This window comes from Henckelia pumila, unplaced genomic scaffold, assembly GCF_033568475.1.
Source record: "Henckelia pumila isolate YLH828 unplaced genomic scaffold, ASM3356847v2 CTG_298:::fragment_3, whole genome shotgun sequence".
In the NCBI taxonomy this organism is placed as follows: domain Eukaryota; kingdom Viridiplantae; phylum Streptophyta; class Magnoliopsida; order Lamiales; family Gesneriaceae; genus Henckelia; species Henckelia pumila.
The window spans coordinates 742,375-765,984 of record NW_027331797.1 but is presented as its reverse complement, the minus strand read 5'-3'; the positions used below and the strand labels follow the sequence as shown (position 1 = coordinate 765,984).

General features: G+C 35.9%; 2 protein-coding genes across 4 annotated transcripts; one reads left to right on the top strand and one right to left on the bottom strand.

The window, feature by feature from the left end:
• Window positions 1–3,681: 3,681 nt before the first annotated feature.
• Window positions 3,682–5,501, top strand: LOC140870997 (BURP domain protein RD22). 2 transcript variants are annotated; one of them, XM_073273439.1, is made up of 4 exons: window positions 3,682–3,772; window positions 3,875–3,915; window positions 4,018–4,126; window positions 4,447–5,501. In XM_073273439.1, exons 2-4 carry the CDS (start codon window positions 3,877–3,879, stop codon window positions 5,385–5,387), a joined length of 1,089 nt encoding a protein of 362 aa, XP_073129540.1. In that variant the 5' UTR covers window positions 3,682–3,772; window positions 3,875–3,876; the 3' UTR covers window positions 5,388–5,501. The 2 variants fall into 2 exon arrangements, with proteins under 2 accessions (XP_073129540.1, XP_073129539.1); XM_073273438.1 differs by lacking the exon at window positions 3,682–3,772 and having other exon boundaries at window positions 3,778–3,915.
• On the bottom strand, window positions 5,216–22,189 carry LOC140870996 (helicase and polymerase-containing protein TEBICHI). 2 transcript variants are annotated; one of them, XM_073273436.1, is made up of 27 exons: window positions 22,026–22,189; window positions 21,398–21,849; window positions 21,062–21,290; window positions 20,101–20,985; window positions 19,061–19,125; window positions 17,771–17,876; window positions 17,487–17,687; window positions 17,175–17,375; window positions 16,529–16,690; window positions 16,212–16,451; window positions 15,887–16,099; window positions 15,308–15,658; window positions 15,004–15,156; window positions 14,006–14,302; window positions 13,467–13,685; window positions 13,277–13,394; window positions 11,628–12,781; window positions 11,259–11,456; window positions 10,184–10,440; window positions 9,634–9,823; window positions 9,423–9,524; window positions 8,863–9,218; window positions 8,276–8,384; window positions 7,995–8,135; window positions 7,489–7,585; window positions 6,762–6,901; window positions 5,216–5,352 (listed from the first exon to the last, which is right to left on the bottom strand). In XM_073273436.1, exons 1-26 carry the CDS (start codon window positions 22,044–22,046, stop codon window positions 6,831–6,833), a joined length of 6,588 nt encoding a protein of 2,195 aa, XP_073129537.1. In that variant the 5' UTR covers window positions 22,047–22,189; the 3' UTR covers window positions 5,216–5,352; window positions 6,762–6,830. The 2 variants fall into 2 exon arrangements, with proteins under 2 accessions (XP_073129537.1, XP_073129538.1); XM_073273437.1 differs by having other exon boundaries at window positions 14,087–14,302.
• Between the last annotated feature and the right edge of the window lie 1,421 nt (window positions 22,190–23,610).

Below are 23,610 nucleotides of genomic sequence, written 5' to 3'. Positions count from 1 at the left end.
GAAAGAGTGGGTGCCCAGTGAGCCAACTTGTGGCTATGGGCTTTGATGACTCTTTGTACAAACGATCTTTTGTTTAATGTAATTTACACTTTTATTAATGACAATGACTTTGTCTTTCTTCATATTGTTATATTATGATATACTATTGTTGTTTTGATAAAGATCTTGAATATACTATAGTGTATGTAAGATGTGGTAGAACATGGGGATGTCTATCATGAAATACATCTTATAGTCACTGTATATTCTAAACTGTTCCTAGTCGATTGAGCCGTCCGATAATAAGGATAAGGATCGCTCGAGTTTGAGACTAGCATTTGCGATGCGGAGTACCACGTTTCATTGGTAGGGAACATGGAGATGTTCGAAGCATGCAAATGGATATTCATAGGATGAATAATCGAACTACCCTATCCGGACTTTCCAAGTGGTTATCACTTATCGAGTGGATAAAGTCCGCGGTTTTGGTTGTACACCATTAGTCCTTACTACTTGAAACATCATGGAGACTCTATATGCTAGTACTGTGCTTTGACTCGTTTACCGACTCTATGGGGGTCATCAGGTGTCGGGATTGGGTACAGTTACAACACATATAGGAGTCGATGCATTGTTGTCAAGGATTCACCACATACTTGCGAGTGTGGATATCCTATGCGATCTGAGGAGATATTAGTGTGACGAATCTCTGGCCAGAGTACTTGATGTGATTTAAGAAATGGTTTCTTAGTAGCACATGCGATGTCACTAATTTGATCTTCAAGATGTATTGCATAGTTATCGAATCTTGAGCGACTCTCGATATACCAATGGTTGTTGATTCGATCGGGATATATGGATGAAGGGACCGTACTGTACGCTAACCAAAATCTACTAGTTCTTGTAGGCACTATCAGTGATACCTAGGGAATCATGGGGCGATGTTGTTAGGCGCTTTACCATGATTCGTTGGGCAAGTCGGAAATCGTTGTTCCGAGTCACAAGGAGTTGTGAGCCCACGGCTAGCTGTATCCCTGAACCATTGAGGGTCACACAGTGTAATGGAGTTTTAATCCCCGTTGAGATAGTTAAATTTAAAGAGTTAAATTTAATGAATAAAGAAGTTGGACTTCTTAAATAAGAGTAAGGGAGTAGGATTTCCTAAAATGACATAGGGATGTACATTTTTGGAAACCACTGAATTCGGATTCAGGAAAATTTATCTTGACTTTAAAATGTGCAGAAATGGTTTCTGTGCACATTGGTAAAATCGGTTTATCAATCGGAGTCACGATGAATTTTATATTAATTTCTGAACATGCGGGCTTTGCTTGTCGGGCCTCAACTTATGACTAATGGGCCCTAAGGTGTTAGTGGCCTGCATTATAAATAAGTTATTGCAGTACAGAAATTACACACAACAGGTCATAATTTTGAGAAAAAAAATTTCGAAACCCTAGCCTCTCTCTCAAATATTTCGGCCGAACACCCTCCCTCTCTCTGTCTGAGAAATTCCGGTCTGTGATTTTGAATTGCAGTTTGGAATAGCGAATCAAATTCGTTTATTCTCTTCGCAGAAAACTTCTGATAGATTTTCTAGTGCAATCTATCAGAGGGATTAAACCTCCATTCGTGGACCTGATTGAAGGAGTTCATCAGTTCCTGGGAGAGACAACAAGAGCAGAGAAATCTGTTGGAGTCCAATAATCTCGCTTCGAGATTGAAGGTAAAATTTAATAATAGTTATTTAATTTTACACACACAAATAATTTAATCGTATGGTTGATACCCACACTATGGAATTGTTTCATACTAAAATTTTAAACTTCCGCTGCACCGGGTATCAATCGTGATTGATCTGAACGCCAGTTTTCCAACAAATAGGTGGCGTCGAAATTATTAAGTACAAAGATAACTTGTCACAATCAAAAACCTACAAATTGATGCATGCACACCGTATTTAATAGGCAATAGCACTTCCTAAGTATTCCATCTAGCCACTTGCCCTCGAAAGAAACTAACAAAACTAATAACACCATCAATAGCAAAACCATAGTAGTCGATGATAGGTAACTAATTCATTTATTTCTTTATTTATTTTTTAGAAATGTAACTAATTCATTTGATCTTAAGTTTGATACGGAATTAATTCTTGATCAATTCGAAATTTGCGAGATGACACTCAAATACATTACATTGACATTTATTAAGGTTATCGTCAAAGTAATAATATCATTTTGTTACATGTTCCTAGATTTGTGCTAAAGTGAAGTAATATTGTTGTTTTCTTCTACTTGTTCACAAAATCATGCTAATCTTTAGCTAAATTTGACAAGAAATCTCATGCGTGGTACGAGTCCAAGTTGTGTCGCCTTCAAAGAGAGCAGTTGATTGTTTCACCTCGTTCAAACTCTTTTTCATTGGATGTAAATGGCGTAAAATTAATTATATGAATTTTTTACAAAACAATTTTATAAAAAAAAAGCTAAAAAGTGCTTCATATAAGCAATCTCAAATACTACCTTAATTAGATTTTGAATAATTTCAACCAAAAAAAATATTAAGAAAAGTTATGGCGGTGCATTGTTAAGTGTTTAGATCGAAAAATGATGTGACATCTTTTTTTAAAATAAAAAACAATCATTGTTATCAAGAGTTAACGTCTAAAATTACAATATCATTAATCCATGAGGGGATATTATAGCTAGAGAACTCTACGTTCGGTCATGTCCTAAACACCTCACTGGCTAGATAATGAGCAACACGGTTAGCCAATTGACGCATATGGTTCAACGAAACAAACTCCGATAATTGAAGATAAGTTTTCACTTCCACGGCAACAACTCCGTCAGGACTATGATATGATATCTAATAAAACGATGTATGAAGGATTTCTTATACGGGAGGTAAGTTGTCCCATTGTCTAGTTTGTGTTATTTAGGATTTTTTTTTTATTGAAAAACGATTATTAAAATTTTTGGACTGCAAATTAAGAATCTAATTATGTGAGCACCTTATAGAGGAAATTATTTTATAGGTGGCGTCTAAATTAATTAGTACAAAGATAAATTGTCACAATAAAAAACCTACAAATGATGCATGCACACCGTATTTAATGATAGGCAATAGCGCTTCCTAAGTATTCCATCGAGCCACTTGAAAGAAACTAACAAAACCAATAACAGCATCAATAGCAAAAAAATATAATAGTATAACTAATTCATTTGATATCAAGTTTTTAAGTTTGATATTTTGAAATTAATTCTTGAATTCGAAATTCGATTGTAATGAATAATCCCAACTCAAAATAATAATAAAAATTTCCTAATTTTTCATTTTGGAACATATTTCTGGACTTTTGGTTATGTCCCGAGCATTTGTGATGATTCACAGTCCACTTCACTTTAATTATGCCCAAATAAATTTTGGTAGTTGTTAGTTTAGAGTTTTATTTATTGCCCCATCAATCTATGTTTTCTTATACAATAATAATTAATAATAATGTATCTCTACTCGTCACATGCGGGCCGGGCCGTATCCGAATCTCTCCAATCGTTGGGACTTGGGTTGATGAAGAATGGGTGGGATGCCCAGCCCGGAGGGGCCCGGACAAAGATATGGCGGCCTGCAGCTCCCTTATTTCCTTGTCATTATTAAATATGAGTGCCATCTATATACCTTCTATTTGCTAAGAATAAACTAAAATGCAAACAGATATAGGCATTAATAAAATGTGCATTTAATTTTTGTGAGGCAAATACAGTTGAGACAGGAGTATTAAATGTAGGCACAAGTAAGCAAACTGCAAATATATATCTCCATGAATATATTCTACTTGTAGTTTTATAATACAACTACATCTCTTCTTTTCATGTAAACAACCTTTATTTTTCAGTTATGGAGTTCAAGGTCTACCAAATCCTAGCATTTCTTTCCGTGAGTAAACATAAAATTTCACAACCTATGTCATGTAATTAACATTGAATATCTTGTTCTATTTTGGCTAGTTGATAAAATTAAATCTTTACTCGATTTTAGGTGGCACTGGTAGCGAGTCATGCGGCGCTGCCTTCGGAGGTTAACTGGAACTCGATGCTGCCAAATTCTCCAATGCCTAAAGCTGTAAAGGATCTCCTACAACCTGCAGGTACTTATTTGATTAAACAATTTACTAATTGAAGTTTTTTGAAAAGAAACTATATTCTTTTTTCCCCCAAAAAAATAACATGAAATTCTACTTTAAAAGAAGAAAATGATGATGAAGATGAGAAACGAGTCTCAGCGATGCTAGAAATTGAGAGGGGTAGGGGCCACAAAAGGAAAACAATTTAATAGTTAATAAATATTGAGTGATGAAACTAAATTTTCGTAGAGGGTCACCCTTCTTCATTCCCTGTTCAATCCACCCTAACTCGTTACAACCTCTGTATTCATTCACATTGCATAATTTTGTGGTTGCAAGTATAGGATGGCTTGGGGAAGATAAAAGCACCAGAGTCGGGGTAAGCAAGGGCGGAGTTAATGTAAACACAGGACCAGGCAAAAAAGGCGGCACCTCTGTAAATGTCGGCCATGGCAGTGTTGGAGTTCATACTGGAAAACCTGGCCGTAGGACCAATGTAGGGGTAGGAAAAGGTGGTGTAACCGTCGGAACTGGCACAAAAAAGGGTAAACCTGTTTATGTTGGGGTTCATCCAGGTCAAAATCCTTTCAATTACCGCTATGCTGCCACACAAACTCAGCTGCATGACAATCCTAATATAGCCCTTTTCTTCTTACCCAAGGACTTGACCACAGGCAAAAAAATGAACCTGAATTTCTTCCAGACTAAAATTCAGGCAACTTTTTTACCTCGAAAAGTTGCAGATTCGATACCCTTTTCAACAGACAAGTTGCCAGAGATTTTTAGCGAGTTTTCTGTGAATCCCAGCTCGAGTGAAGCTGAAATGATGAGAAAAACCATTAAAGAATGTGAGGATACAGAAGAGATTAAAGGAGAAGAGAAATTTTGCGCAACTTCTTTGGAGTCTATGATTGATTTCAGCACCTCAAAAATTGGTAAAAATGTGGAGGCAATATCGACAAATGCAGAAAGTGAGAGCACATTAAAGTACAGTATAGTTGGAGTCAAGAAAATGCCGAGTGAAAAAGCAGTGGTGGTTTGCCACAGGCAGGAGTATGCATATGCAGTGTTTTATTGTCATAAAGCAGAAAAAACAGTTTCTTACCAGGTTTTGATGGTAGGAGCCGATGGGTCAAAAGCGGAAGCAGTGGCGGTGTGCCACCAGGATACTGCGGCATGGAACCCAAAACACTTGGCTTTTCAAGTGCTGAAGGTGAAGCCAGGGTCTGTTCCAGTGTGTCATTTCCTTCCTGAGGATCATGTTGTGTGGGTTCCTAAAAATTAGTTTGGGGAAGAGTTTGCAGTTTCTTGGATAGTTGTCTGATTCAAATCAATCTATAATCATGTTGTGTGGGTTCCTAAAAATTAGTTAGGGGAAAAGTTTGCAGTTTCATGGATAGATAGTTATCTGATTCAAATAAATCTATATATTAATATTAATAACGTAAAAATAAAAAATACAACTTTATCTTACTAATATTTTAATTATTGGGAATTTGGGATCAACACAAAAACTTTCCCAACATCTGAGTTCCCCCTGTTGGAGTCTAGAAAGAGTGTCATTTTGGTTCGCCAAGCATCAACAAGGTAACTATAAACCATGTCTTAGATTGCAGGCAATAGCACATAGATCACTTGCTATTCTTCTTATTAAAAAAGCGAAGAGTTGTGATTTCCTCTCAGAGTCGATAAAACTTAGAAGATAATGAATTCCGTAGAAGGTTTGTTCCTGTGAGTGAGTAATTATTACTCCACCCAAATCCAATTCTCATACAATGTACACTGCAAGCACATAAACCTATTGAACAAAAATACATAATATGCTTCACTCTCAGACAATACGTCAAACTGTAGGAGTTAACCAGAACTTATGGCATCTGATTCACATGCCCAAAAAATCCATACTAATAAAAATGAGACACCTGAAAGTTTTCCAGTAACAATCATCATAAACTGTTTCTCTCTTGCTATTCACCTACCAAATTTAAACAAAATAAAACTAAAAACTAAAGCTGTCATCCCTTTCTATCACCACAAATTAGCACCAGCAATACAGTGAATAAGGCAATAAAGCTGAATTCAAGTATAGAAGAAATAGGAAATAGACAGGTTTCAGCACCATCAGAATAAGAAGTGTATATTAAGAAAGAACAAATAAGGGGCTCCCAAAATTTGAATATCATTGAGTTGGAACTTGGATGAACAGATCTTGGTGATCAAGAGAAGACACACTGGAACCGGAGAAATGTTAATATTTGTTTTCAAAGTTTGAGAGAGTTGTGGAAATATTTTAAGACAATAAAAAACAAATTGTATGTTTGGTCCCGTTTAGTGGAAATAAAATTGTTGTAAATGTAAAATCATGTCATAAAATTATTTTAGAACTTGAAAAAATTTATATTTTAAATTATAATATAATCACTATATATAATAGAATATTTTTTAAAATGAGAAAAGTTTATTTATATGTGATTATGTTGGAAGATGTGAAAAAATAGAAATATTTGATTTGGAGAGAGAATAAAAATAAATTATAATGTGTGCTTTCATGTTGGCACTGGCAAACATAATGAAACAAAATATAAGTTACAGAGTTGATCAAAACAAGAGGTTGACGTATATGAGTAAAGTTCGCTTAACAAAACTTCTGAAACAATACCTGTTGTTCGAAGCATGGGCACAGGTACCAGTTTCTTGCCGAAATTGCAACTGCAAGTTTAGCTCAAATCTAAGGATTAGGCATGAATGGCTCCAACGACCCCCAAGTTCTCCCGACTTTCAATTTAACAGGCAAAGGAACTGCAGATACGAATCAAAATTGTGGTGAACAAAACAATATCTTCAACATACTCAGAAAAATAAAAACATGGACATCATCATCAAAGCCACAGCTCCAACGTCTTTGTTTGATATAAAAATTTCAGAGATTCCAAATCACTTACACCATGCTCTTATTAACTGTGTAAAGTTAATTTTAACTTGTGTTCTTTTTATTTAATTCTTACTTGCATATCGTCTCTATTTTTTGCAGGGGACACTACCAGCCGACACTAATCACACCTAAACAGTCGTAAACATACACCTTTAATATAATAATATTAGCTCCAATCATTATACCACCAGTGAACCGCTGACTTAAGATTGATAAATCAATAATAACTGGTAGCAACTGTGTGAATACTAGTATTAAGTTAATATTTCCGAGATCATTGGGCAGAAATTTAACCTAGTTGCTGGAAAAAGTAGATGAATAGCGACAACAAAGGAAATCTCGACCGATAAAGACGGTGTAAGAAGAATTTTCGGATTGTCAATTTGTCATGGTCTATTTGACTTCCAATGATTGAATTACCATAAATACATGTTAACATTTTTCGCAACCATACCAAGAAGCGACACAGCCCTTTCCATGCATGTTTGAAGTAAAAGCCCAGCTTCCTTAACAACTGAAGAATCAGCTTCCAGGACTAATTCATCATGTACCTGACCACATAAGTTAAAAGGGAAAATTTTCATTATTCCTCAGAAAGCTGAGCAAGCAGTAAAGGCTACAATACTTCAGCCATCAAAATACGGTGGTCCTTACAAATAAATATGTAAAATATAAATTCATCATGTCAAAGTTCTTATCGGAAGGATAGTGACCGATTTGAAATTATGGAGCCAACATACATAATTGAATTTTCTAACAGAAGTTATCCATCTAAGTTTTGCGAACATGACTTGTTACAACATGAACTTAATATACCTGTAACCAACATCTTGTTGCTGACTTAAAAATGTTAAATATATGTCATGTCCAAGGCAAAATCAAATTGCACGTCAGGGTGAGATTTATGGAGAAAAAAAAAGGCATAATGAGTGTAAACCTAGAAACTCCTCAACCAAATACCTGTAGAAGGATTCGGCAACGATGTTTAAGCACTAGAAATTCCTCAGCATTAATGAAACTAGGCAAAGATGCTTCAGAATCCTCGGTAATAACATCGTGGATATATATCATTGCAATTTTTACAATGTCAGCGGCAGAACCCTATAAGCACACCATTAGATAGAAACCACACCTTCAGAGAACACCCCTCCCTCCTCTTTATTACTAAAAAATGAGCTCAAAAGGGCCATTTGGATTATTATGTTACAATGATCTGAAAATGATGTGGCAAGGAGAATTACCTGGCATATAGAATTCACAGCTTGTCTTTGAGCTCTGGATTTTTCTTTACTATTACCAAGTTTAATTTTTTCCAAGAAACGCTTTCTTCCCTTAAGGGTCTCCACAAAACTGCAGAACCATAAGTATGAAATCCTCTAAGAGAAGAAAATTATTGAGGTAGAAGACATAATTGAAAAAAGCATCCAAGATGCATTAGGACGAGATAAGATATAAGACAACTGGAAAGGATCCAGGATAAAATTTGTCAAGAGAAGTTTCCGGTCAATATATTATTGTGGAAAGCTCAAACTAGTGTTGCTTGCTTCTCAATAAAAGAACACTCGATAAGTTTAACCGGATCTCAGGTTATTAAATAATTGAGGAATTGAAATTTGATCTTCAGCATCATGGATAATGGCACAAAAAAACATTGGAATTCCCACAAGAAACTGAAAGAGCAAAGAAACTGTATGATGTCAAATTGGAGAGTTCAAATGTACATTACAAGAAGGCAAATCAACATCTCACTATTTCATTTAGAAATAATCTTTTCACAAATACCATATGATGCAAAAAATGTCCAGCGGGTGGACTATATTAAACTCACCCTTTTTTACGACAGGCTGTAACTGCATCATGCAACCAGCCAGCAACACCAGGAAAAGATTTCTTGAAGCTCTGAATTCTTTCTGCAGCGTCTTCAGCACTGCATTCCAGTTTTTCTGAAAGTGAGTTAGGCCCCATACCATATAGGATTCCATAAACCATTCTCTTTGTCTGATCTCGCTCACATGAGGTCACACTTGACTCATGTTTCCCGATCCATTGTGCAGCAATCACGGTAAAGACATCAGCAGCCTGACAACTGCTCAGAAGCTTAATCAATGAACAATCTTTAGAGAAATGGGCCATAAGTCTCAGCTCAATCTGGCAATAATCTGCCGTTATGAGCAGCCAATCATCCTGCGACAAGAAAATCAAGTAAAAGATACAAATAAAACTCCACCATCAGAGACAGATATATCAGAGATTCCACTCCAAATAAATAAATAAATTAATAGGAGAGAGAGAGAGAGAGAGAGAGCAGAGAGCAGAGAGCAGAGAGCAGAGAGCAGAGAGAGATTCTAGGCTAAAAATAAAGAAACTCAATATCTTAGGCATCTTCACCTGAGTAGGTATGAAGAAATCCCGAGCATTAATCTTGTACTGACTGGCATGTGATTCAACATCATCTTTATTCATTTTGAACTCAATCATATGTTCAACGCACTATGAAAGCATAGACAAAAAGAATACAGGACATTAATTGGTGAAAAAATCGTGAACGATAAATGCAAACGGCAGAATACAACCACTTCGAATCACAGGGAAACAAAACCTGGAGGTTAGGCTCCTCCATTGATAGTCGACCAGTTGCTGTTGATGTCTGAAGCCAATGACCATGCAAAGTATACTTCTGGGTCCTTGCAGAAAGCCTAGCAAGTGAACACATTGATCCCAAAGTAGAATTCAAAAGTTTAGCTAATGTCCGGTGCTCTTTAATTACTGGAACAATGGGATGCTCATTCCTGAAATTAAAAAAGCTTCAATTAGTCCAACAATATGAAGCAAACAAGATCAGTGATCAAACATTGTTACATCACCATCAGTGGTGGTCAAGTTCCTCTGAAATCTAAAGACCATACTTGCATCGTGACCATCCAGTATTTGAACAAAACAAAAAGTGATAGCAAACGAGATGAGTTTGTTATCCTTTTCTAAACAGATAGAAAGTTAAATTATTCTAAAAATTGAGCATTTTGTCAATCAAAAATGCTTTGAGATGCATTTTCTTAACAAGCAAACACAATGGTGCAAAAGATGCAATCTTGTTCAGGTGGAATGAACTAGAAATCCACAAAACATGACTCAACAAGTCGTTTTTGTACCTCAGCATATCCAGACAATGCTTGTCAGTACTGGGGTGTTGCTTTCCCTCACTCCCTTCTGGCCTGGGAAGTTTCAAGTGTTCATAGAGTACGTTAGCTATGTCAGCTGGCATCGATAATGAAAATGTCTTGCCGGCCAATTTGAAAGCTTCCTTCTCCAAAAACTTAAGTTTACTTCGAAGAATACCCCGCGCTCCGAGGCATCCTTCCATGTCAACACCAATTCCCCAAATCTCCATATCAGCAAGAACAGTTATCTACAAAATAATAAGGACTCTAGAATTCTGATTGACAGACAATAACTTGAAAGGTCAACAAATCAGTCTAACCATCAGGGGATAGTAATAGAAATGAAACTGCCCTGTATGTATTGAATATGACATTTTTTTAGCCATGCATCTTTTGTTGAATCAATTATATTCCTGAAACTGTGTTTTGACAATCAATTTCAATTTTTTTTGTCAAATTACGTAGTTAAATGACTAATATTATTATTAATTTTAATCAATTACAACAATAAACAATTCTACATGTCACGAGATTTTTTGAGCCCCTAAAAAAATATTTAACAATGATATTACTAATTTAAATATTTAATTATATGATTTTGGGGGGAAATGGCTAAAATTGATCACCAAAACATGGTTATATGACTAATTTATTCAACAAAAGATACAGGACTAAAAATTTCATGACCTAGTATATACAACAGTAAGATTGACATTTTGCCTAGATTTAAACCAATCAACACAAAATTACAAACAGAAAATTCGTGTATTTGATCCAAAATTGGATGAAACGACTGTGAAAAGCAAAACTACCATCCAAGCCAACCATATTTCTGGTTAGTTGTACTACTATGGTTAAAGAAAAATTTACAACAGCTCATTTTCACCATTTGGGTTATTCAAAAAATCAGAAGAACTTCAAGTATGACATGAAATCGCTGCCCTGAACAACTTTTCCAGTTTATAGCAGCTACATGATATAAGATATTCAAATGATTCTGAAAAAACAAAATCACAATGCAGGAGATGGTCAAGTTCTCATTCGACGAGTGAAAAAGATAACTTACCAGCCGAGTTTCAATAGTCATAAGTGGTTCAAGCAGTTCTTCAGCCTCTAATAATTTCCACAGAATAGAAAACAAAGCTCGAGTTTGTGCAACTCTGCGACAGCAACCATTATGTGCAGCTCTTTGCATCTGATCCTTCCATCGACCACTTCGATTAGCTAAAGCTGCAGCATCACTAGATAACCTGTTTTTAACTTCCTGTGAATATTGTAACCTCAGAGGTCATTCTGAAGGACCCAATAATAAGATAAATGATCTTCTAGTTTATTCCGAACCAAAATATCAGGTGCTGTTATCCATGGAACACTAGTTTTTTTTTAACACAACATAAGAATGAGATGTCATTTAGTATTTATTCATCAAGAATACCTTTTCCAGATTAGGATAAGAACTTTTCTCGGCATCAGGTGAAAGAATCCATGCCACAATACACATATCAATTGCATTCTTTACATGGACATGGGAAAACATAAAGTATGAATTGTCAACAAGATCCAGATCCAGACTTTTAATTCCACCATGCAAACCGCTAAATCTCTGAATAGAAACAGCTGGACTCTTGAGCACCTGCATCTGAACTTTTAAGTTCCAAGTAAATTTTTTGACTTCATTTCTCCCCATTATATTCCCAATCCTAATCCACCGTTTCTTGGCTATCTCCACCAGATGCTTTGGTAGTAGCACATTCGCATGTTCTTTTCCTCCACCGTTACAGCGTAATAAATCCTTGGGAAAATTTAAGTAATATACAGGTGAGCTTTCCCAGCAAACCGCCATGCCATGTATTTCAAATGGAGTAGAAGAGTTCAATTCAGATTTTTTATTAAAATGTATATCAAAAAAGAACTCTGTTGTTGCATCCCAAAGATCCAAGAAAGAATCCACTCCCCCAGGAATACTAACTGCCTTCGCAGGACCTTTTCCCGATGTCTGTTCTCTGATTCCCACACATACAGTGTCTCTTTTAGGCTGTTTCTGACCATCATGGTCAAAACACTTACTGAACTGATTTCTAATATTACCATCATTTGTTGGTGAGACATAGACGGATGTGTTTGCATTGTTTATGGGATTATTAGTCATATTATGCTTAGACTCCACAATAGCGAACCCTTCTTTGAATAAAGTAGGACATTCACCTTGAATATTGCCTGATTTTGCTTCACTGTTTGACACTAGTCCAACAGATGGAGAGTAAGTAGATTCGTCCGCCTCAGTTTTTAACACAACTCCACTGGCCCCGTCACTATTCTTCTCAACTGAAGGTGCATCCAAACCATGCTTTGAATGAAGATCAACAAAGTTGTTAGTTGACTCCTCCCCTGAAGAGGATGTTAATTCCTTTCTGGGGCCATTTTCGATAGAATTAAGTAATAAAGGATGAGACAATGGTGGCACATCAATTCCAAGAGATTTGAAAGCTGAGAATGCAGTGAGTCGTGCCTCTTCAGCTTTATCAAGAACAATTTTGCGGGCCCCATTTTTTATCTTCTTGGCAACTCCAAATTGTATTTTCCGTTGTGCTAACCATTCCATAACCAAGAAGAAATATTTCTCCAAATTAGAGACTAGAATTTAGACAAAGGGAAAAGACCAAAAAACGACTAATTTAGCACTTGAATCACGTAAAAACATGGTGAAAAAGGAGGATTATAGATGAAAACCCACCCAAGTAGGGGAACAAGAAAAAGGCACAGTCATTTCCAAGATGATCCATGCCATGAAAACGAAAAATCGGGGTTTTACTCAACAGAAAAATATACAAAATTTTGCTTTCATGAAAACCTCTCAACATTTCCTAAAGACAGATCATGATTCTACAGGAAATGCATCATGAGAAAGAAATCACTCATACATAATTATATTATATAAATCAAATTCACAAACTGTATAAATTTACAATCCGTAGAGCTTCCTACAATCATTGACATAGCTAGTACAATTAAACAACTCTAAAAAAGTTTAAAAGTGATGGTGAAGTGGAGTGAGTTAAAATCCATAAATGCCTGAAATCTCACCTTGTGCGGTCCACAGAGAAGATTCAAAAAGTGCTTTGGCAATTTCCGAGATAGACGCTTCAGCTATAGATTGAGGAGTTCGCAAACCAGCCTTATAAAGTGCTCTAGCTCGTGAACCCTATAGTTTCCGAAAAATTTTAAATCAATAATCTAGATTTCTGTAAAATACAAAATGACACCAGCATTCTACCTTAACATAAGGAATAGCTGTAAGTTCTACAATCTCTGCTCTAACTCCAAATGAAACACGATTTTGGAATTTGGCAACTAAGCTTTCAAGGTCATGCCAACCAAGTCTCTCACAGAATACAGAAACCATAGAGGCAAATCTTCCAGCATTTTCTTGTAAGGCCTGAACCATACCTCTAGCGACTTTAAAAGCATCACATACCTCTGCAACAGGTACTTCCTTCACTCCACCAACAAGAAATTATCATATATGTATGAAATCAAATAGCTTGATTAACATCATAGCAGACAATTACCTATATGACCAAATACATGAAGGTGAAAGAGAAAACAAAAGATGAAGATCTCCGAGTAACATTTTTCCGTAAAATTCTAAGTGGTGAATAACAGTAGTAGAATTGTGTTATGGCACTGTCTTTGCGCAAATATTTAAGACAAAACAGTACGATATAGCAATCATCTGGGAAACGAGGAGAAAGATTGGGACTTTTCAAGTATATGCAAATGTATTAAATACAAAAAGTAACATATACACTGTACCATATGTAATATCTTCACGGACATTGCACATTTTTGACAAAAGATAATGTCCAACTGGAGAGGTTGGGGGGAACAACATACCTGCACAAGCCGAGACAAGATGAGAGCAACGTATAATCGTTTACACACTCTAAGCATTTGATCGTCTGAGAGAATGCGATGATTCTCCATCCCAAGTCTATGATTCTGATTTCCCTGAAGGGCTTTGGAATAATCCCTTGATCTATTTGAGAAAGGTGCTCCATGAGCCATACGCATCAAAAAGGATTCTTGTACTCCAACTCGATTTCCAACAGACTGCACGTCATAACAAAGGTTATAGAGACAGTTGTGTGCGTATTTCAGGTCAGATCTTTGTTGAAGCAAAAGTTACAAACTACTTTGAAACCAAAACATTAACCAATTCTAAATTCGAACTTTTCGGTCATGCAATTTAAATAGATAAAGATTAATCCACTAATGAAATCTTTAAGTTTCAGTTCAATATTGAGGACTTGAGGCTGAAAGTCCCATTTAAACATGAGGCTGCTAAAAAAACATTTGCGGTTTCATGAAATTCTGTTGGTAAATATATCTGATATCATGATATGTTCATGACAAAAATGCAGAAGAAAACAACCCTGCATATTTTCTCTATGCAGACAGACATTTTAGGAACTATCGTGTATCGTGCTCAAAGAATTTCTGGAAATCAAAAGTTCAATCGTATCAAAAAGCCAATCAACTGAAGTACCATTTTTAGTTTTGAACATAAGAGAATTAAAATTATCATTACTTACCTGCGTAATAAATAAATTGGAATTGGTTATCTTTACACCACATGAGATGAGAAAATGATAACAAGAGTAAATAGATATAAATAATCTGACTAAATGAATTCTTCACATGTAAAAGGTTCAAAGAAACAATCAACTAAAGCATATACCACCATACAGCTTGCAAAGTTTCTACAGTGGGACACCAGAAACAAGAAGAATAGGAGATATAAAGCAAAGTACCTGGTCTATCGGAGGTAACTGCATGAATCGCTCATAATATAGTTCCCAGTCTAGTTCCACATCAACATTAATGGGTGTTACCAAGTACACTAGATGCAAATCTGATGCTAGCACAAATCCTTCTCTCGCCCTCGTGAGATCGTCCAATACAATCTAACAATAGTCAAAATTCATTAATTACCTAAACTACATAAAACCCATTCATGTATGTAATAACCTGACAAAAGCAAGAGGTCAACTGCATACAGATACAAATTTAACATGTGCAGAATTAGCAAAAAGTTAAAAACCATGGAAATATTACAAGTGATTCCTCTGGACAGAGAGAACTTCCAAAAGATGCACGGCCCAAAGGTGTTGTAGTGTACAACTTCGTCTCTTCACTCCATTCAAGAAACTTTTTATGGCATAGCCATCGAAGAGAATCTTGGGCTGATTTAACAACATCTTCAAAAGGTTTGATTGAGTTGAGAAGAGTACACCTAACATATCGATGAATATCATCGGCAGTTTGAACAATTCCTCCAGCAACAACCTCCAGTATAGCATGGGTCATCCCATTCTTATCTTCTGACAGGCAAGAGTAAAGTGGAGGGCAACCATCATTAAGGAGTGCTAGTATTCTCTTGACCTCCTCTGGCTTGCAAATCAGCACCTATGTAGGTTTTCCAAAATTATTGGTGAAGAATTTAATGTACTTCAAGAAATATTGAACTTTCTTATTGAACCAGAAAAATAAGAAGTCACAGTAGCAGACAAAATTAAGCCGGAATTGATGCGAGTAAAGAATTGGACAAGAAAACCAACAAAATAGAGAACCAATAAAATAACTTGAGTAAACAAAGGGGGAATTGTATGTGCAAGAAATAAAAAATAGACCTACACTTTCTCCCTTTGTATCTATGCCAGTACGGCCTGCCCTTCCAGCCATCTGCCTGTATCTTGTCCCATCAATAAAATCACGACCAATGCGTGGTTGTCTAAAGATCACTCTTCGTGCTGGCAGATTAACTCCAGCTGCTAGAGTTGACGTAGCAGTCAAGACACGTACAAGTCCTTTGCGGTAGAATGTTTCAACAGCCTCCCTTTCCTCAACCTTTTCTAGAAGCGAAGAACCGTGATAAGTGTTCGATGTAATAGGTTTGCATAACCCAGAGATAAGATTTGTATAGAAAAAGAAATAAATCAATAAGATGTGACCGACATACTGTAAGCCCAGCATGATGATATGCTACTCCAAGAGGAAGAGTTTCTTCGAGTATTGGATCCAACCCAGCCGGAGATCTTCGCAATGATTCAATAGCTGAATTTATGTCAAAGAAATCATGGTCTTCATTGCGAGGGCTTACAGAAAATTTTTTAAGATATTTCACTATATGCCTAGCAGTAGTTTCACATCCTTTCCGACTGGAACAAAATATTAGGACTGAGTGACCCTCTTGGACAACCTAAATGATTCAGAGTGTGAGAACTATTCAACCTAATTGTGAGATCAAACTTAAGCAAAAGACAAAGAAGATAAAACCTCATTGCATAGTTCAGCTATATGATCGGGATCTTTACCACAGAGATCTGCCACTCTGGGGATCACCCTAACAATTTCCATTTCTTTGTTATAAATTGTGCTACCCACTTTAATGTATTCCTCCAATGGAACGGGTCGAAAATTTGTCTCATAAAGTGCAGCCTGCAAAATGAAAAATGAAAATGAAAATAGAAGGCAGATCAATTCATTTTAAATTTAGGAACTCATAACTTTTCGAAACACTTGTAAAGTAACACAATATGAATCCATTAACAAGGTAAACTATCAGATAAAATTTGCAAAGCACGAAACTGAAAGCAAATAAACTGATTGCAGTCTTTAAAATAGAATGGAAATATAAAATTTAGGAGAACCACGTGGATTTACAATTCCACTTATTTACATTCCGTTGATGCAAACAAATAGCTAAAAGTCAATAAACCAAGGCTCAAATGATCACGCAATGATACTTTTCTCTAATGTCCTATGCTTCAACTAATTCATTCACAAGGATTCCAAGACTTCAAACAGTACAAATATCATAAATATCTTGTGTGAATTTGACTCATATGAAGCAGTTATTCTAGAATAAATGCATCACTGGTATTTTATTAGGGTAAACTGTTCGGTAATGTTAAATACTTACTTGAAGCCAATCAGCAACAGCAGCAACATTTGGTAATGTTGCACTCATGCCAACAATTTGGAGGCCACGAGCAGGATCAGATTTCCCACTACTCGTCCCTGCACTCTCTCCACTAGAAGAGTCTATAGTGCCTTCACCAGCTGCATATCTAAGCTTTGTCAACATGAGTTCTAATAGATAACCTCTACTCTGATCAGCAACCTGTCATCATCACGATATATCTTTCAGACATAAGAATGAAAATCAGTTAAAAGTACATAAGATAACAATCAGCTAATGTAACCACGAGAAAACTGAAAGCAATGTGAATACCATGTGCAGTTCATCGATTACAATGGTACCAAGCTCTGATAAACGACCTTCTTCCAGTAATTTGTTTACCAACGAATTTGCTTTCTCTATAGTACAGACGGCTACAGAGGTATCCTTGGGAATAGTGCCACCACCTTGATTTCCATAATAGCTGCGAACATGCTTATGCAACGGTTCTAAAAGAACTTCCAGGTGTTCTGCCTACATGTTTTCACAGAGTTTGAGCTGTAAGACACAAGACAACAAGCATACGAAATGTTTTGAAAGCAAAGCAGCCAACACACCTTTTCAGCGCAGATAGATACATAAGGAAGTACAAGAAGTGCAATTTTTCCAGCGGAAAAAACTCTCCTTAGCATTAATATTTCAGCAACAAAACTTTTACCTGCACTGAGAAAACCAAAGAAAAGAATGAGTGGCAATTGAAAACCACAGCATCTAAAAATATAACCAAGAAAGAAACAACAAAGCTAAACAAAAAAACAGAAGCATGAAACTCATTGCAATTGATACATCTGTATAAACTTTGGGAACAAGTATGCAGCTAGTCTTCAAGGAACAATTGAGATGGGAAATCCAAAAACTGAACCTGCAGACCCTAGGCTTATTAATTAAACACTTCATAATATAGAACCCTACAAATGTAGCTTACATGAAACATCTCTCTTGGTTACAGTTTTCTGAAACGGATTATATTTGCTGGTGAGTAGCAGATAAGTTTATCCAAGAAGCTTGCAGATTCTCAAACTAAATAAACCGCTGCCTTCCAAAAAATTTTACAAGCAATTCTCCAGTCACTGCTAAGTATATCATTTACCACAGGAGATATAATATTTTATAATTATTTCTATTCCAGTTAAATATGCTTTTGAAGTCCAAATTAACAATTGATATTCTCGTTCAAGCTTGCTTATAAAACTGAAAGTATGAATTCTGAGAAGGTTTGAATTTGAAAACCATAAACTTTTCCATATCTAAAATAGACTTGAGTGAACATAATACAGTCAAATATTGTTTGTGCTTTACAGGCACTAGTGTCAAACTATTTGGCAAACTAAGCATGCTCACAAGGATGCATGTTCGCCATTGCCTCACACATAAGAATCCAAGTCAGGATTTTTTTGCTCAGACCACTTGCATGAATGAGAAAGGCCTATTTATAGTAAGAAAACATACACAAGCTACCAAGAACATGAATATGCACTCCACACCTGCAGTTTACAAAAATGTATGATACTGTAGCCAACTGTAATGATTTAAGAAATGTAGTCAGTTTTTCCTGTCTGCGTAAAATCCGATTTCTTCAACCAAGAAGAGCCTAACCTCATCATGATTTTTCTGGCAAATAACTTTTAAGATGTAAAGAAGGGAATAAAGATAAATTCTATTTTTGCAATTGCTTCTGAACATTTCACTTCTTGTGCAAAGATAATTTCTCGTGAAACAATACAAAGAGTTACCCACTGGAAAACCTTCACAGAGGACACTTGATCAATACTGACAAGGTTTAGACTTTAGAATAAAAAATCAAATAAAAAAGGGAAAAAATAAGCAATTTTAACAAGTCAAATTACCTGGTAGATGCACAATAAACAAGATTCCGGTTATGCAAGACACCCTCCACCTGAAGGCAGTCAACCTGAAAGATAAAATTAAATATAAAAAATAACATGGACATTTCTGCAAATTTTAGGCTGCTATTATCTGAATTGTGGTGGAATATTAGATTCAGTAAACCATCATCCATTGGTCTCGGCCTACTTCATTTCAGGATTTCACCTATTTTTAAGGGTCCACATATGTTGATGTTTTGCTACTAATGATACACGAAAACAAAGGCCCAAAATGAAATGGTTTGAATGTTCCCAAATGTAGTGATATTTCAGAACCCTTTGAACCGTAATGGACTAATGGTTATCTACTTCTTGACTCTAAAAAATGAAACCTTCTTGAGCCTTAAACTGCACATGCCATGAAAAATTCCCAACTGTCCTTTTCATTCGCATCCTTAATAGGGCATTCAGCTGCTATTTTAAATAGACTTGATCATCCACGAACCCCAAAGTTAGTGCTAACCACTCTAAAATATCCAAAACTCAAAGTTTGAATTTTACTGACAAATGAACAAAAATACTCACAGAAGTTTGCTAAGTATTCCAATTTACATTATACTTCAGTACTGTAAGTACTTACTATGGTCTCCCGCTTATAATTCACTTGACTATACAGAATCCCACAAATTTTCGACACTTCGTGCCAAAGCTTTGCAGAAAAAGATTAGAACCTTTTACAAAATCACTCGGATTACCAATAGGTTGATCACCTCGCTTGGTGTCCCAAAATTCAAGTATCTTCCTATGAAGGGAATTCCTACCACAAATACACAAGTTAACTTTTCCGCCAATCTAGGATGCATATACACAGAAATTTTACAACAGCATGTGACCCTTGCTAAAATATTCATTTAAAGTATTAAAAGAAAACTTAAAGGTTGCATAGCTGGCATCAATAAATAAACGCAATTCCCAAGTTTCATAGACAGAAGACCACCTAAAACTAACAGTAATAGGTTTATCTAAGAAATTCATCTTTTAGTGAAAGGAATACAGAATACCTGCCAAGGATACAGTTTTGATATACCCTTTTTCTTATATATGTCGCATATTTCAAGAGGCAGCCAATTATTCAAATCCAAGCAGTCCTTAATGGAAGAAGAACTTGCTGGAGTAGAGTAACTTTTGGACTCGTGAATATTGGAAACCACGGCGCAATCTTTATCCACTGCATCAGATGTAGCAATGTCATGATCTTGAGTCACGTGATTCATGTTTCTTATGGAAATACCGCATTTAAATGTTGATCCTTGCACTGACAGATTTTCTTTTGTTTGATTGATGTGGCCAATAGGTGAGATAATGGTGCTTTGTAAACCATGGCGATCAGTAGAAGCATTTGTATTCTCTTTGCTCGCCAAAATAAAAGGTGTATCATTATTAGCATGAGGTGGCATCACTTCATCAAAATTGTTTCCCTCAAGATAGAAATCAAAGTGCTTCACAGGCAAGGGTGAGGCTGCTTCGTCCAGATCTTTCTTTTGATTCCCCTTGGGGCCTACAACAGAACCAGTCCCAGCATCACAAAGTGGGTCTAAAACTCTATCCATACCGCTGTTTACCATACCGCGGCATCCACCATGCTCCACTGTATTTGAATTACAAATCTCATGATTAACCATCAGCGATTCGAGACATTCTGCGGCATGGGAAGAAAGACCGTCCTCAGGAGCAGACAACCCATCTACAACTGTAATTGCTTCATTCCAAAATGCTTCTCCAGGAGAGAACAATGACCCACCCCGTGTTGATTGAGGAGTTCCACAAGCTCCAAGTCGGGAAGTGAAGAAACCGTGTGTGCCACATCCAGCAGTACATGGAGCAGGTGTGTGGCTACATTTTCTCAAACTTGCTTGTGATTCCAAGGCATTGTTGAATACAATTTCCTGTCAACATATAAGATCAAATTTTCAAAAACAAGTTTGATTAAGGGCATCTATAAAATCTTCACATGTTTTTTACCTTTTGCAGGAATTTAGATTTTTTATCTCCAGATTCATCAGCAGTGTTAGATTGTGCGGCCTTCGGTGAGGAACTGCATTCATTCTTAGTGAAAGGCTGATTCCCATCATCCCCACTATGCCTTTTCTTGGATGTTTTCTCCTCTAGCTGAAGGATAGGTGAGCAATTATGTCTTTCGTTATTAATGAGCTTTGTTTCTGATTGAGAACTTCCAGCTACTGGTAACTCGCTGCAAAAGAATTAAGGAGTTTTTATAGTAGCTGGCTGTTGAATGAGTGATTGAAGTCTCTTAAAATAAGTCAAACCAGCAATGGAGGAAAGAGAAACGAATAGTACCTACAATACAATGACAAAAAGCCAGTTGCAAATGCCTTCAGTTCAGCATTTTCAACAACATTCCCAGATGCATAAGAATCCTTGGCAAGACATGTAGTTGGAACGGTATCAGAAAGCAATTCAGATTTTAACCTTGGAGCCACTTCAGAAAATTGAGGTATTTCAGGCTGTCCCTCTGTTCCGAAATGGGACTCGCGATTTTCATTCCTAGATGACAAGCCAGCATCCAAAGTAAGATTCCTTTTCACAGTCCCCTGATTAGCCTTTTGATCGCAAGAGACATCATTCAAAGACTTTGCAGGTGAATGGCAATCCTTTGAGGTTACTAAATAGGAATCCAAAGATTTTTTCGTAGTTGGAGAAACTTCAATTTCGCTTCTCGCTACTTTTTCGCATCTCCCCGATTTTGAAGTTGGTGACAGAGTCTTTCTCTTCTTTTTCGAGACAAAGAACTGCACCATTCACCATAGTCATCAAAATTCCGAAAAAAAAAATAAATAAAATAACAGGTAATGGATTAATAATCTTGAACGAGTTCCATTTGTGGCACCAGAATTGGAGTGGGAGTACGAGGCAAAAATCTCCAATAAACTCCAAGATGAGTGTATGAGGAATTCAATGCAAATACCTGGTCGATGCGGGAATCCATGGCCACACTCCTATGTGCGATACGAACAGGCGCGAAAGCCTAATTCACTGATTGTTCCCCTCTCGTCGAAGAACTCTGGTACGCATTTTATTCGAGTTTTGCTCAAAGTCTGTAGATTTGAAATATGAAATTTGAATAGCAACCCCTTGGTCTTTTTCATTTTCATTAAATAAATGGTAAATAAATTTACCAAAATATATAATCCTACTGTTTATTATCCTATCTCATTGTTTTTTTCTTATATAAAAATTTTTGAGATTATTTTACGAGTGAATGTTATGATAAAAAAAATCTATTATTTATCTCGTTCATTAATAAATTTTTATTTTTATGTTAAAAATATTATTTTTATTATAAATATAATAGAGTTGACCCGTTCATCGATAAAAATCCGTTACATTTTCTTACAAGAGACTTCTTCTTTTTAAAAATTATATTATCTCAATATTTTATTACGGTATAGATTTTATTAATTGTTTTCTAATTAATAAGCGAAAAATTCTTAACAAAATCAAAATTATAAAACAAATTAGTCATTTTATATGGTCTCGTCTTTTTTTATACGTTAGATGTTTTTTTATGTACCAAAATGAGACTCAATTCGTGTCTTTTTTTTTTTGTTATTTACGAAAATTTCACCCACTTGTTCTAAAATTAATGCATGTATTGCTTTTTGGTGACTATTTACTTGTAAAAATGTTAAATTTTTTAAAAAAAGTTTACAATTTATTATAGGACACTCAAGTTTTAAGGCTGTGTTTGATAGGTTTGATTAAACTAGGATAAGCAAACAATACGTCGTTTGATTGCATTTGTTGTGTAAATTTGTAATACCAAGGGCCCGGTATTAATAACTATTCATGAAGGAAAACAGAAGATTGTTGTCTGGGCCTTTTAGGTAGTATTATTAAGCCCAGCCGTCTACACTGACTCGAATTGGGGATTTGTGGATTTTCTACCCTTTGCCCTAGCATTTCTCCCCAATATTAGTTGCTTGTTCTTCTCTTCTCTTCTCCTCCGACTTTCATCGCTCCAAAGGTAACTTCATTTCTTCGCCCTACCAATATTTCATCTTTCGTTACAATCTTCATCTCTCGGATTTGTTTTTCAAATATTTATTATGAGTTGACGTTTTTCGACAGTGGATCTCCATTATTCTTACGACGGCATTTGTTATGTCTCGCGATGAAGTTACTGTGTGCAATTCTCCCCTGCGTTTTCTAGTTTGTCAGAACCTAATTCTTCATTGCTTAAGTTCAATTTCTTATTATACGTGATGTTTGTTTTGTGTTCCTGCTTTTATTGTTTTGTTCTGTTTAATCGCATTCATAACGAATAAGTATTTACTTGGAAATATTTTTGGGGTTATTGAGATTTGTTGCACTATGGAGAGTAGACGTAGGAAACTTCTACTATTTCTGGTCATACATCAACTGCTCTGCCAGAATCTTTTGTTGATATGCCTTCTATTACGCCAACGTTCGAGAATGTTGAAAAAGAGACGTTGTGGCATTTGAAGAGAATACATGTCTTATAACTATGATGAGTAAGATCCCTGTTCAAA